The following is a 16,015-nucleotide window of genomic DNA, read 5'->3' on the forward strand; positions in this document are numbered from 1 at the left end:
GTCTGATGATTATGAAGTTAAATTATTCCTAAAGTACTGGCTACGCTTTGTATTCCGTACAATTATAAAATCAAGTGATTGATCATATTAACACAGCAATAGCACTGTTAACACAAGAAAAATAATGTAAAAGTAACATTATTACAATCAATCAATCATAAGTGAGTGGTCCTTATTGCTTGTATCCCAGTTCAGGAGGGTAACGACCTGTAGGTATGATCGGACCTTGAGTCTGAGAATCATCTTTTTGCTTTTTTCCACTCTTTGCTTTGGAGGCAGTTTTTTTCTTCCTTTTTATTGGTTTGTTTCCACCGCTAGGAACATAATCAGAGTCAGAGCCAGAATCTTTATCTTTACGAGTCCTCTTTCTTCCATTCTGATCTGCTCCAGGGATAATGGCAGAAGAAGCTGGCTTTGTACGAAGTGCTTTCTTACTAAACTTAGGCTCGGGTTCAAAATCAGAGTCTGGATCTGACTCTATGCTGTCCTTCTTTACCCCAGCTCCAGGGATAATATCAGACACTGGTTCTGGGTCAGGTTTTTTACCTGCCCTCCTCCTCTTACCGGCCTTGGGATCAACTCCAGGGATTATCTCTACGTCCTCAGAGTCTGGGTCCAAGTCTTTATGATCCTTCTTTCCGGTAGGACCAGCTCCAGGGATAATATTGGACACAGGTTCTGGGTCAGGTTTTTTAAGTACTCTCCTCTTACCGGCCTTGGAATCAACTCCAGGGATTATCTCTACGTCCTCAGAGTCTGGGTCCAAGTCTTTGTGATCCTTCTTTCTGGTAGGGTCACCAGCTCCAGGGATAATATCAGACACAGGCTCTGGGTCTGTCTTTTTACCTGCCCTCCTCCTCTTACCGGCCTTGGGATCAACTGCAGGGATTATCTCTACGTCCTCAGAGTCTGGGTCCAAGTTTTTATGATCCTTCTTTCCGGTAGGACCACCAGCTCCAGAGATAATATCAGACACAGGCTCTGGGTCAGTCTTTTTACCTCCCCTCCTCCTCTTACCAGCCTTGGGATCAACACCAGGGATTATCTCTACGTCCTCAGAGTCTGGGTCCAAGTCTTTGTGATCCTTCTTTCCGGTAGGGCCAGCTCCAGGGATAATATTGGGCACAGGTTCTAGGTCTGTCTTTTTACCTGCCCTCCTCTTAGGTGGGCCTGGCTTTTTAAGAGTTCCCCTTGTCTTTCTAGGCAGAGGCTCACCAGCTTCAGAACTATCACTTGTGTCGGTTGCTTTGATATGCTTCCCTCTCTTTACATCAATGGCCAGGTCACAGTCTTCACCATCTGAGTCATGACTGATCCTCTTCCTTCCACCTGCTGCTCCTGGTATAACATCAGAGCCATCATCTCCACCCGACCCTTCATCCTTTTTCCTCTTCCTGCTTGACTTCTTGGGCTCAGAGTCAATAACAACAACATCAGCGCCTTTGTCAATGTCAGTTGCCTCATTCCGTGTCATCTTTCTACCCTTAGCCTTTGGTATGACTTTGGATTCAAACTCTGGTTCCGGATCATGCTTTCTTTTCCGCCCCTTCAACCCAACTCCTCCTCCTCTTATCCAGTCAAGGCCAGTTCCATCATCTTTCATGCCGTTATCTTTCAGTTCCTTTAGAAAAATTTTTCTTAAATCCTCATACTTAGGGGTCTCTTCGTACGAGAGTTTATAAATGCACTCCATGTATTTCTGAAGGTATTTTGGGTACGCCTTTCCTTTGAAGCAATCCTTCATCAGATCAGTAGGAGCAGCTTTATACCTGAAGAGAGAGAATTATTAATAGAAACAGTGGATAATAATAGCATAAAATATACTGTGAGTATTTCTTATATTAAGCTATTGTCATTTAGCTGTATCTTTGATGCTATAAACATGTATATGTTATTTTAGTTTAGCGTTTAAAAACTCTCTTGCAGGTGGGATAAAGATCAACTAGTGCACGTAATTAAAGTTGACTTAGCTATGGTACTAAATTATTATCAGCCAATTATGTACCTTCTCTTCAAACTCGCTACCTTTGGCTTATCATCTATATAATCCTCCCATGGTAGTCTACCACAGGACCATTGTAACAAGCAGTACCCAAGTATCTCCAGATCCCCTCTACGTGATGGACCTATATACAATGAATCATTATAGATCATTTTATTTATGATAAGGCCTACTAGCTCCATCGTGTGCATCAATGCTTGTGAACTCAATAGTCCCATCGTGACAACGTCTTGGGTCAGGTTTATACGGCTTGTGTTCACCGTCAGGACAATATCGAAAAGCTAATCCATAATCTACCAAGTATACCTAATTATCATACAGAAATACATAAATCTCCCTTAGCCTTTCTTTGGCCAGAGACCCTGTCCTATAATAGTACAGGGTCTTTGGCAATATTTTTGAGAAAATTAAAAAATTTGTAAAACAATCAGTTAAAATTCTCTACACAATATTAGTACATGAGAAAAAATTATAAAAGTAGAGAAAATTTTGGGAAAATTTGGCCGAGACCATGTACTATAGCGCAGGACACTTTGGCCCGATTTTGGAGCAGCTTAAAAAATTTGTAAAAATCCAATATATGAGCTATAAAATTATTTCCCTATGAAATTTGACAGTTTATTTGCAAAATCATTAAATATTAATTTTCCCAGAAAAAAATATTTTCTGGGAATTTTTTCCTGGAGAAAACTAATTTTCCTTGGGAAATTTGCCGGGAAACTTATTTTTCCTAAATTTGCCAAAAAATAATTTTTATGGGAAAATTTGCCGGAAAACATGTTTTTCCCTGTAAAATTGCCAGGAAGCTTATTTTTCCCGGTAAATTTGCTGGAAAAAATTATTTTCTTGTAAAATTTACTATAAAATTTATTTATCCTGAAAAAATTGTTGGGAAATGTTTTAAAAAATTATTTATTTTCACCCAATTTTGGAGCAACTTAAAAAATTCATAAAAAATCCAATTTTAATTGAAATCAGTTCAAACTTTCTACACAACACAACAACATCTATGTGTATCAGAAAAAATTATAAAAATGGAGAATTCTCTTCTTTTCAATTTTGGTAAAATTTGCCCCTATACCATGTACTATGGTCTTTGGCCTAATTTCCCGTGACCCCAAAAAACCTGATCTCTTTGAGAATATCCAGTAAGTAAGTTTGTGCCTTTAATGTCAGCATGAACATACTGTGAATCATGTAAGTATTCAAGTGCCTCTAACTTTAGAGAGAAAAGATGGACGATCAAGAATAATTACAACAACTATTCACTTACTATTCTTAATGCCAAATAGCAAACAGTCTTTACTCCAAACTTGCTCCCGGCTTCTTCAAAAAGCTTTCCAATATCGTCCCCAAATCTCTCCATCACAAGAAAGCGATACTGCGAAGATGAGGACTCATGTTTCCCAGAATCAATATACTGAGGTATTGCAAGATACTTTAAATCATGAGACTTCATCCAATCATTTACTGTTAGTAGTAAAAATTAATAAATAAAAATAAACACAATAAACTCACTTTTGTCTGCAGTGGCTGCTCGTGTGTAAAACGATAATTCTGTGAATAAGGGTCCGTTGTCTTCTGGCTCCTGTTTTAATTTAAAATATCAACTGAAATGTGTTTATTTATAATGTCATCATGCAGAGTTCGAAAATCATATATACATATCAGCAATTTTATGGGCGGAGGATTATAAGTATACTTACCACTTTAATAACGTAATTGCCTGAAGATTTTGCAGCTGTTGAAAATGCTTCATATATCTCTCCAAAACCTCCTTTCCCTATTGAATTCCCTAGCCTCCACTCTTTCTTAGTAAACCCGGAAAGGGTTGTACCACATGGCAATGGAGGCGCCATTTTCCTAACTGGAGGAGCTGTTTTCTTCTTAGGAGCTCTCTTCGGAGGTTTCTTAGATTTGCTTATTACAGATCCATCAGGAGAATCACTCTCAGCTTTCCCTTTCTTGCTTCTGGGACTCTTTCTAGTTGCCTCTTTGGGCGCCATTTTGCATTACAATTTACAAACCTCCTTAAATCATGAACACGCGGAAGCACGTGTCTACCTGGCCTGAAATATAGCTACACATACACACATTCCTAGGATTCTCACATGAATGCATCCATGAAGTGATTACACAGGTGGTCTTACATCTCAGTATGAGGGCTTGTCCACTATAACTTGATTATTAGTATTGGCAGGAATGCCTTCATGTCGCAATAGGCTATTGTAAAACGTTTTAGCAATTAATAAAAATAAAGACAAATAAATAAAGAATAAAGACTAATTATTAATTAAATGATAACGATTTAATGAGCTACAGTAGACGTGCTGATAATAAATCAGTGGGTGAGACAAAGACAGTAGGACACTAAACACGAGCAAGCGAGTAGATATGGTGCTACCATTATATCTCTTGGTAGTTACACAGAACAAATCAACACAATGTATCGATCAGTAGGAGTAGAGGAAGATCCATTCATTCCTTATAAGGAGTCAAATGAAACACAGGACGTCATCATGTAGGACACTTCCTCCTATCAACTATACTAATAGATTGCTATGTATGTATTCCTGTATGAGTGACATAACAATGACGTTAATACTGTATTGTGGAGGGCATGCAATTTGAAATTAACCAGTGATTGCATTACTGTACCATAAGATCATCAGTAAATTAATGCATGTAGCTAGAATGTAAGCTATAAATATTTTATTGCTACCTGTGTTCCAGGATATGCACCCACGTCCTTAAATTTTTAATACTGGTTCTTGTACACGTCTCCTTATAAGGTCAAGCCGGTCGGTTAATAAAAGCAATGAGTACAAATGTGTTTTGGAGAGAGAATTTGTCCCTTGTCAGTTGGTATGCGACTTTTTATGGGAAAGGGGAGTATATGCTGCCATGAAATCAGTTGTAAACTGAAATATTTGAGTATAAATATATGCTTGTATGAATAACAATTTTTACTCTATAATATACTCCTTCCTTATGCAGCAAAAAATTTATTTTTCGTTTGTATTTTTCTGCAATTAATTTGATAAAAGATTTACTATTGCAGTGTTTGCATATACACAACCACTAATGCTGACATACATTGTTTTTATATTGCACTGCTTTTATTACTATTATTATTATTATTATTATTATATGCACTTTCTCTTGCTAGTCTAGCTAAAGACACTTGTCTGTGTTTGTATAATATACCACATATCAATGTCCATATGATAGCATATCACTGATATTAGTCCCCACATTTCCGAATTCCTTTAATCTTGCTTGATTTAATAAGAAATGAGGAAAATAGGAACAGACAGGGATAGCAGCTGTATATACAATGGTAATAATGATATTAGTCAGTGTATAGTTACGCTATAATGTGTAATTGTTTGCTTTATTAATTGTTCTCATTGTTGGCTGTGTGTGGTCAATTATTTGAATAAATTGTGATTTATCTGTAATTTATTTGTTCTCGCAAGTAACTGTGCACTGTCCTAGCTCCTCTCCTCCTCACATTTTACCTCTTTCCCTCTCTCTCCTCTCCCTCCCTCCCTCTCTCTCCTTCTCCCTCTCTCTCCTCTCCCCCTTTCCTCTCCCTCTTTCTTTCTGTGTTCTCTCTCCACCATCATACAGTACTAGTGGTTGAGGTAATTACTTCAGTAGCATAATTATAATCAATCAAAATGATAGCAAATAGTTTGCTTTGGTTTGTTTTCAGTCCCTAATAGCCAGACCCAAACAGACTCATTACATCAGAGGACTGAGTCACCTCAAATTCAGTTATTACTATCCTGCTGGCCAGCTTAATTTCATCAACACATTTTTACACCAGTCTAACAAAATAATATTTAATATATCACAGACAATCATATGTACATAATAACTTATGAATGTAGAGTCATGCATAGTTATACATGTTAATGGATCAATTGTTGGGCTATTGGTATTCTAATTGATATTGTGTAGAAGCAGGTGTTACTCGCTGGAATGTCTTTAATGAATCATTATTGCCACGAATGAATGATTCTATTCTGAATCTATGTACATGTACACCGTAACTCTTTGAACAATCATAATTCCAGGCTGTACCGAACAGTTGGTCCTGTAACTTGGCATGCAGGCTAGCTCCCTTTTAAGAGGCTAGTAGCAAAGCATTGTCTCTATACTATGGCATTTTGTTGTTTCCATGTTTCGATGATCATGTATGAGCATTGGATGTACACAATAAACCAGCCAGCACAAAACATGAATTATAAATGCTTGGTACAGCCACCACCTCAAAAAGGGACTATAATAAAATAAATAACTGCAATGATGCATGCTCATTACACTGTGGAATATAGCTATTATTCTATTGTAGTAAAGGGGGTATTGTACCTTAATTGGATACACATGTACTAGCTGATATTGCACACTCAAAAATGCCCCACTATCAGTCACTATCACAAGTGATTACTGTCATTTCATGATACATCTATTGTTTTGGATAATAGGCCACCTATATACTTATAGACGGCAATGACAACATTTACTCTAAATTATGATAGAAGCATCCGTTAAATAAAGCCATTACATAGAGACAGTTAGTATAATGGTCAATAACAATACTCAATTGTATAAAGCACTAGGTTTACAGTGCAGTACATAGCATAGCCACACAAAGATGTGACGGTAATCACATTCGCTTACATGTATGAATACATATGTACCGGCCATTAATCATGTATAACTCCCACTCTTTTTCAAGTGCACTCATTAATGACCTTGTCTTCCTATTATCTCACTTATCCAGTCATAGGTTAGCTCCTAAGCATGAGAAGAATTCAGTTTTTGACTAAACTGTAATCAATATTCATCTTGTCACTCAATAACTGAATCATGATCCAGCATAACTTATACCGGCAGAGGCAGCTGCTCAAAGCAAGCGCTCGCAAGTCATACTTTGATGCGTGTGCATCCGACACAAACCAATTAAGTACTTACACAAAAATCTCCCTCAAGTCCTTCATCTCTTTTAGACATAACACATCAACTCGATGGACATTTCTAGCATATCACATTGAAGTACAAAGAGACATGCGTGCATACATGTATACATGTAAATAGCGGAAATGCTTAGAGAAACAGCAGCTGTCAATATGCAATGGGTTATGGCTATATCTTGAGATTAATAAACACTTTCCAAAAAAGCGGCTGTGTAGCATAACAGGGTAAGGAGCCAAAGTATTCACGCCAGTAGAACCACATTAGAATATACAGGTACATGTATCTAAAGGATAATGTTAGGACTAATACATGTTTTCTATTTGTTTTTGTTGTTCCTAGAAGTAGGGATTGGCTATATATGGAGAGTGATGATATAGGAGTTGTATTTGGATATTTATATTAACAATAAAGACCCAATGAATTTCTAATAACAATACCATTACGGCATATTTAACAATAAAACTATGCTATACTACAAAAATTACTGTGTAGATACTAAATAAAAGTAGAGTATATCAACATGCATTGTCTCTGTATTACTGTTTTGTGTATTAGCTGTGCATATGCTAATAGGACAAGGATTGGAATGTAGATAGTATTACAGGCTAATATGTAGTTATGTACAAAGACAAGTTGATGGCATTTGAATAATAATAATGATGAATGCAATTTTGTTGTTGCTTCTATGCGCTATCCAATCGTTGTACATCCAAAATGTGGTAAACAACTCTCTCTCACACACTCAAATAATTACTGCATATACAATTAACCACTGTATTATTGTAATTATAGCCTACATCAAAAAAGTACCGCATTCTTTGTAAAAATTAGGAGTGCCACCTTTTACCATAGATAGACTATGATAAGAGATGCAGCATTCATTATTCAAACCAACTCACTCTTATTTCAGTAGAGTTACTATATAGTGTGCTACAACTCACTCTTATTTCAGTGACATAGTCCCAGGAGATAGAATTACTAGTGTGCTACACTTTAAAAAAGACAGGGTGGGTCAAAATGCACATGTATTTCTCTCTTTCATGTCTTCCCAATCAAAGCATACCTTGTCAAAGCATACCTTGTAACTCTTACATGTAACATGTAAGATGTCACACTGACCCCTGGGCCACTGGAATTTTATTATTAGAGGCAGGGAAAGAGAAAGAAAGATCAAAGAGAAGAAGGAAAGTGGAAAGAGAGCGAGAGAGAGAGAGAGAGAAAAAGAGTAAACAACATTGAATTAGAGAGCATTATCAATGGTCTGTGAAATGGCATAAACTTTTAAGGGAAACAATGTAACGTACATTTCTTGCGAAATACATGTGAAATGATCATTTAGACATACCTCCTTAATCTGCTACAATAACAGCTAGTACACTTGCAAATGTACACGGAATGCAAGATAAATGCGTCATTTTTGAGAACCACACGTAATAACGTGTACATGTACATCCACTCTTAGAGTAATTATAGTGCTTATATGTAAATGATGTACAGTCCAAAAGGATATCCTGTATAGTATACTAATTGTAATGTGTCACAGCTTCCATTAATATCAAAGTTCATCTTCTGGCATAAAGGTTAAGAGTATAATGGATTGGCAGGGAAGATTACAAGAGAGAGAGAGAGAGAGATTTTTAAGCAATGAAAGATCAAATATTGCGATATGCAATGTAATTGCCATGTCAACCAATAAAAAACTATTGAGGAGCTCATTGTTTATCTGTTTACTATATAAGGTGTTGGTATTAACTATTGTGTTCAAACAGAGGGTGTAGGGCCAATGCTTGGATTACATGTACATGTACATGTACTTATAGACTTTATGCAGTAGCACACATCATGTGGTAATTATTATTAGTAGCATGCAGTCATGTATATGCACACACAGCATTAGGATCAATAGATTAGAATGTGTTTGCTCCACTTTATAGCCTTAAGGCAATCCCCCATTCATATACAGTACACATAAAGTAACAGTAATAATAAAGAGGATTCATCATAATTGATTTTACTTGTCAGAAGGGCAACAAATAAAAAGATAATTAAGGGACAATATAAATGCACACATACATGTACATAGTACATACATGTATATACTCTGGATTGCATGTAAGATTACACATACAGCATTATTACAATACATAGCCACAATGTCTAGTAATGTCATTGAGATTGATTGTCTTTCTTTGTACATGGTAATGAAATCAGACAAATGTTATTATCACAATAATTATATAGCAGGCAATGGCTTGGAAGGCTGTCAATATTCATATTAGATTAGCCATGTTCATGTATGTAATGCAATGATGAGTCTTAAAAGGTTTAAATAATGAAGGAAAATGAAATAGACAAACAAACTAACTTAATCAATGAGTCTTTCATTGAAAGTTTGAGTACAAGAGTGTCATGATGACAAGTGATAATAATTACTACAAGAGAAACTGGAAGGAAATTAGAGAGAGAGAGAGAGATACATGTAGATAGAAAAAGAGAGAGTGGGAGAATAACTACATATTTAAATATTTTGATTTCATTGTCCATGCAGTATCTGCCTGCACTGTTCCAATAGTAAACTCTGCATTACATTACATGTATTGCAACATGCCTTCTGTACTTATAGTGTGTGTATCTCTTGACATGTTTACGAACTAAAATGAGCAAAAATGATAATATGCACTTGTACTAGAGAATGTTTAAAATCAGAACTAAACATGTATATTTCCAAGAACGAAGGAAAAAATATCTAAATAACGGTCACGTATACATGTACATGTACATGTATATGCGAGAATAAAAATGGCTGTTTTTCATTCATTCCTTGTCTGTCATGGCAATAGTACATAACTTGTTGCATATTTATGTTCATGTTCAAGGAGACATGGAGACATGGAGACAAGTACACACATACACAATAGATGTACATATACTAGGAATGCAGGCATGGGGATTATGATATGTAGACAAAATGAACAGAAATAGACACAATAGTAGCAATACCAACGCTCTCTACACAGTACCAGTATGTCACATTATGTGGTGGAATTGGTTTAAGAAACAAAATCATAAATCAAATTTAAAAAAAAAGGAAATTTAAATATTTATTTAAGAGATCTGAGTTGCTTGTGAAAATAAAACCACATATTTGGTGAAGTCACAAAGTTAATAAGTCACTTTAGCTCTTCTATCACTTCTCCTTTTCTAACTTTTGCTATGGCGTCAAGGACGTACTGTATTGGGTCATCAGGCTTCTCATAAGCCAGCCTAGCAGTAATGTTCTATGTAAAAGAGAGAAAGAAATGGACTCAAAAATTAGGCCAAAGTCCCTGTACTATAGTACAGTGTCTTCGGCCAAATTTCACCAAAAATGACTAGGAGGCAATTCTCCATTTTTATAAATTTTTTTGACACATATACATGTTCTTATGTTGTGTAGCAAGTTTGAGCTGATTCCAATCAAAATTGTATTTTTTATGAAATTTTAAAATTGTCCCAAAGCCATGTACATGTACTGTATTGTAGTGCTTGAATGAAGCATGCTTTTAAGTTCACTTAGCACTATTTATGGTGGATGCTTGAATTGAAAATAATTTACTAGAATGCAATTATGGATCAGTAATGAATTGCAAATTGCAACTGCCTTGATCATAGTTCCAAATGCTCCCAGAAATTTGCAGGTTTTAAAAGTCAGGTGCCAATTGCTCGTAACTCAAAATAAAATGCATTGGGAGGTTCATTCAAATGGAAAAGCAATTGGAAGGACACAATTCTGTCAAAACTCCCATACTTAAAATTATTATTGTGTAATGTGTAAAGTTTCCATGGTAACCTGAAACACCTCCACAATCTTATGCTTCTCAATGTACTTGACAGCCAGCGTGTAGGGATCCTGTACGGACTGGCCGATGCTCTGTTGGCCATCTTTGAGGTTTAGAGCCAAGGCTATTCTCTCCTTTATCTCATCATCATCTGGAATAGAGTAGGAAACGAGAGGAAACTGCTGGAATCCGCGGCTTGTTTGCTCATTTCCCGACGCCATTTTGTGTCTCCGCCCACAAATACCGGATGTAAACAGTCTGGTTAATTAACTATTGTTTTATAACTAACGATGTTAAAGTATAAAAAGGCCTTGCATTCCAGCTCCCAAGCTATGCTACTACTCCACAGTTTTTGCAACTGAATGAGCATTTACAGAAAGAAGCAAGTCGCTACTCGTAGAGAATCTGATCCAGGGCAATACACAATGGCTGCCTGCAGCGTTTTCTCATCATATCCCACCACGAGCCAGCCTTCCACGTATGCGTCCAAGAACCTGCTCGACTTGAGTGAGAGAGGAAGGATAGGAAGCAGCAGTAGCAGCAGCGGTGCTGGAGGATTCATACGAGACGATATCATGTTCACTCCTCCAAGGTGCAGCACGCCGTCTTCCATGCCTCGTTCCCCTGGCCCGAGGTCGGGCGAGTATCTGGGTAGCTCTGGCGGCGGAGTAGCTCATGTTGACCGCCGGGCAGCACTCCTCCAGGACTACTTCAAATCCACCAATGCGCTCAATCGTTCAATAATGCTAGAGAAATCAACTGTGGAGAATCAGCATGGACACAGCTGGACAATACTCAGTGACAGCAAGAGGGATGAGATCGTTGACGAACATTTCGTTCCGAGTCAAGTGAGAGACCAATACGACGAGAGAGGACTGACAGCAAACTATGGAAGATCAAGGACTCTTAGTAGACTTGGCTCCAACCCCGTGAATGGTTTCTTATCACAAAAGACCCACCATTATGAGGACATAGTAAGCTCACGTATAATAGTAATAATGCATAATAAATCCAATTTTGTCAGAAGAATTCAATAATCCTTAATTGCATGTACACAAGAATGAGATGCATATACTATTGGTTGCATGAGAGAGCTCTATACCCATACAATGCAATATGCAGTGACATGCACTTTCCCAGAGTACAAGTAGTTGGTTACTCCATCGTTGTGACAGAATCATCAGGTGTTCACATTCCTCCAATGCACAGTTATTATAAGAAATAATTCATACGCATGAAGGATATAGTCAGAATGTCATTGACCTTACTCTCTCTCTCTCTTTATAGGATGGAATGTCTGTCCCTCTCTCCCAACCAGTGACATCAGATTCCAAGAGCAGAGTCACACATAGGACCCTCTCCTATGATAATTCCTCTTCCTCCTCCTCCTCCTCTTCCTCCTCTCCCAGTTTCTCAAGGAACAAGATGATGAGCTTTAGCATAAGGAGCAAGAAAGTGTCTCCAGTAGCAAACAGAAAGATAGAGCCAAGCATTGATTTCTTGCCACTGTTTGAAAGAGATGTTAACGATATTGATAACGAGATTGATTTACCAGATGAATCACTCATCAATGATCACGTTGACTCATCTTCTACCGAGGAATCGTTCACACGTTTGAGACCACTTCGTTACTCGTTTGGCCGAAAGCTACGAAGCAAAGTTGACCACTCACAGAGCACCAGTGATCTCACAATAACGAACATGAACACAGACTCACCATCACTTCAAGATCTTAGGCTTGGATCTTCCACTTTAGATCTGACTGATTTAGACAAAGGACCCAATCCAAGCCCTGATCTTGATCCGCACGCTCTCATGTCTAGCTCTATGTCGTCAGACGACACCTCAAGTATACTATCATCACAACAATCGCTTGCTGTCCCACCAGATCATGGCCAAATAGCTGGGAGAGGAAAGGGGCTGCATCGTGTACTAAACGAGGGTTCCTTTAAGCATCCACTCAGTCGGAGTGTGAGGGCTGGATCAAACTACATGACCGTGACATCGGAGATGGCTGACAGACGTCAAATGTTTAAAGGGCACATGTCTAGAAAGACTCAATCGGAGAATAACACGAGGGAGAACACACCAGTACCAGATGAAGTAGAGAAGAGAATGATTCCGCTGATAAAAACAGAGTCACTAACAGAGACGACAGATGGAGTCATGATGAATGCCACCATGGACCTAGTTTCGCCTATGACCAGTCCACCAGGATCACCAGCGGCCCACGGTCCATACTACAGCAAAAGAGAGTCAGGATACATATCAAGTTATGGAGAGAATGAAGCTTCGGACGATGACGAGGTATGTACATGTACATGTATACGTACACACATGTGCACTTTAAGACACCTGCACTGACATGATGAATAGAGCATTGTGCTAGACTTAGTGGCAGATGCTTTCACCCTTCTTATCAATAAAACAGCATTCCTTTGTACATGTATTGAATGCATCATACAATCGATACCCTTTTGTTGTGTAAAGTATACGTGTACAATTTAAACTCCTACTCTCCAGAGAGGAGGAAGGGAGGGGGAGAGAAAGGAGTATCGAACACTTTAATTATACCAAAAGTTCATGCGTGTAGTGACAGATGCTGCTTGCAGAGGGGGGAGGTGTCATTGAGAGTCATTAAGGAGCTATTCATAATAGCTTTGTATTCTCGAATAACTTCCCACTGCATAGCAATACAACCATTACACATAGTTCATACTATGAGTAAAAGGAAAAGAGAGGAGAGCTATTTCCTATGTACCTGCATTCCTGTAATACATGATAATTATACTCTCTCTCTCTTTGCTTCCATAGGCTTCTCCTAGTAGCAGAAATCATCTTAGAACAAAGAAGAAAGGAAGCCATGTGACAGTTACATATCATTAATACGCAATCGTGTATGCACACACATACCACACAAAACAAATTGATGTAGTTTGTATTCATTTAAAATTATGTACACTTCTTTTTGTCTTATTCTATTCACTTTTCTCTCTCTCTCTCTCTTTGTATTATATTGCTACTCTGTTTGTTGACTGACTGAACTGATACTTTTTAATTTTTGTGATTTATTATTTTGAATCGTTTTCTTCCTCTGTCTCACCCACCTCTTTTCAACTGACTCACTTGGTAATGACTGGTATATTATTATTATTATTATTATTATTATTATTATTGACTGATTGTTGTGATGTTATACACATTCACATTGTATAGCCAAATAACAATTAAAAAAAAATAATCTACTGAATATATTAAAACCAGCAGCAACAGCAGGAGGAGTAGAAGCAAGACTATATGCCAAATATGACAGTCCAATGTAATACAATAGGCAGCTTTTAAAACACATTAATGCATTGCCCTAATCAAAATAGGAACAAGACTAAATAGGCAATAGGAGAGTGTTTTTGAGCACATCATACCATAACTTGTAGCCAACTCTCACACGGATGGCTACATTCATAGGACAAGACAGACAGCTGCTCCTTACAACATGGATGTCTATACAAAACAGGAAGACTCTCCCAACAACAGTTATAACAAACTCAAAGAATGCGAATCATCTGTTTATCTGCCTTTAAAACAGGACAAAACAACAAATCAAAATTATTTCTGACTTCTTTGCAAGTCTGCGTGTACCTACAATAATAATGATAATATACACACATGGATGTACTGGCTGGGGAGTATAACAATGGGACAATGTATCAATAAGGACATTAGATTAAGTACACACATGCAGTCACATAATAAATAAGGAAATAGTCCCTGACTCTCCTACACAGTAAGGAATCCTTGACCGATAAAGTGAGAAGAAGTATAATACATGGATTATAAATATTGCTTCATTTTGCTCAATTACGGCAGCAGCTAATCACAAGGTATAAGGAAAGGAGCCGCCCGTACTTCATAGCACGCACATACACAATACTCCGCCCGTGCATGGATCATTTACTGAGGTGTGTGCTATATGATACAACTGGTAAATAGAGTGAGAGGGAGAGAGTGTATATCTATACTCTATCTCAATACTCTATGCGTCACGTACTACCTTTGTAAAATGAAAATCAAACAATTTCATACGAGTGTATGTGACACATGATACATTACTTGTAAGAATGCGCGAACTAAGTTGGCAGGCAGCCAGGAGGACAGAGAGGAAAGACCACTTTTAAAATTAGATACAAACATGTGCACGCGTTCCATGTAGATAAACATTTACACATGTATGTGTGGGTCAAGCTAATTCCAGAGAAATGTAGAGCAAAAAATTGCTCTTGGCTGTACCAGTTAACCTCCCTTTCAGCTGTGCATATGTGCAGTTGTACTTGGAATGTCAACCAATCTCCATCATTTCTACAGTTGTCAATATAAATGAATTTTATATAATTCTACTTAATAAAGTAAAGAAGGTATATTACTTACAGCGTAGACATTCTTCACACATGACGACTTTAGCACACACACACAGAATGGTCACATAGACACATGTACAAGAGAAAAATGTATTATATAAATTATAAAATTATATATGCACGCACACACACACACACACGTCACAAACTACAATGTAGTACTACAGTTTGGATTTTATAAAGTTCAAGAATTTCAAAGGAGAGTGTAAAGTATAATAATCATGAGACTATTAACAGCATGCACAGCACACACAATACCAGCTTTGTTTCCATGATACAAAGAACTGCATTCAGTCATGTAGTGAATAGTTGATACACAAATTTGTCTCTATACGCAGTTTTACACACGACCAATTGAATAAACATCCACAAACATGCACATCATTGTTATAATGATAGGAAATTCTGAACATCTGTGCCAATATATTCAAAAATGTAACAACAAATTATTAATTTTAATCAGGTATTTGACCGTCTATCCCACATGTGTACTTTCCCCACCAACAAAAAAACAAGAAAAATACAAGCAAAGCAGGGAGGGAGAGAATCAGTAATGCAGCACAACATAAACTAATATTAGATTTTTAAGGTGATGTAGATATACATTGCCAACACCCTATCAAATAATGATGCATGACATAGAAAAGGCTCAGACAATAATCCCTATGTGTAGACAGACAAGACTCTATGCCCTGCTAACAGTATGACACTATCCTTTATGGAAGCACAAGCAAGGGCTACTCAAATGAGCAAATAGTGTCAGCAAGTGTGCCATATGCAGCAGGTCGTAGCTT

At 37.4% G+C, this 16,015-nt stretch overlaps 3 protein-coding genes across 3 annotated transcripts; 1 reads left to right on the plus strand and 2 right to left on the minus strand.

Moving 5' to 3' along the window:
• Positions 1 to 56: 56 nt before the first annotated feature.
• On the minus strand, positions 57 to 4,036 carry LOC100634303 (nucleosomal histone kinase 1-like). The gene is made up of 7 exons (XM_003383773.2): positions 3,709 to 4,036; positions 3,521 to 3,590; positions 3,276 to 3,472; positions 3,129 to 3,221; positions 2,176 to 2,308; positions 2,006 to 2,126; positions 57 to 1,769 (listed from the first exon to the last, which is right to left on the minus strand). Exons 1-7 carry the CDS (start codon positions 4,006 to 4,008, stop codon positions 173 to 175), a joined length of 2,511 nt encoding a protein of 836 aa, XP_003383821.1. The 5' UTR covers positions 4,009 to 4,036; the 3' UTR covers positions 57 to 172.
• A 5,984-nt stretch (positions 4,037 to 10,020) lies between these two features.
• LOC100637869 (uncharacterized) lies at positions 10,021 to 11,072 on the minus strand. The gene is made up of 2 exons (XM_003383716.3): positions 10,818 to 11,072; positions 10,021 to 10,266 (listed from the first exon to the last, which is right to left on the minus strand). Exons 1-2 carry the CDS (start codon positions 11,025 to 11,027, stop codon positions 10,159 to 10,161), a joined length of 318 nt encoding a protein of 105 aa, XP_003383764.1. The 5' UTR covers positions 11,028 to 11,072; the 3' UTR covers positions 10,021 to 10,158.
• Positions 11,073 to 11,119: 47 nt separating this feature from the next.
• On the plus strand, positions 11,120 to 14,047 carry LOC109593723 (uncharacterized). The gene is made up of 3 exons (XM_020008712.1): positions 11,120 to 11,780; positions 12,094 to 13,113; positions 13,621 to 14,047. The coding sequence occupies exons 1-3, from the start codon at positions 11,169 to 11,171 to the stop codon at positions 13,690 to 13,692; spliced, it is 1,704 nt and encodes a 567-aa protein (XP_019864271.1). The 5' UTR covers positions 11,120 to 11,168; the 3' UTR covers positions 13,693 to 14,047.
• Positions 14,048 to 16,015: the final 1,968 nt, after the last annotated feature.

The sequence above is a fragment of the Amphimedon queenslandica genome, unplaced genomic scaffold (genome assembly GCF_000090795.2).
Source record: "Amphimedon queenslandica unplaced genomic scaffold, v1.1 AMPQUscaffold_13507, whole genome shotgun sequence".
NCBI lineage: Eukaryota > Metazoa > Porifera > Demospongiae > Haplosclerida > Niphatidae > Amphimedon > Amphimedon queenslandica.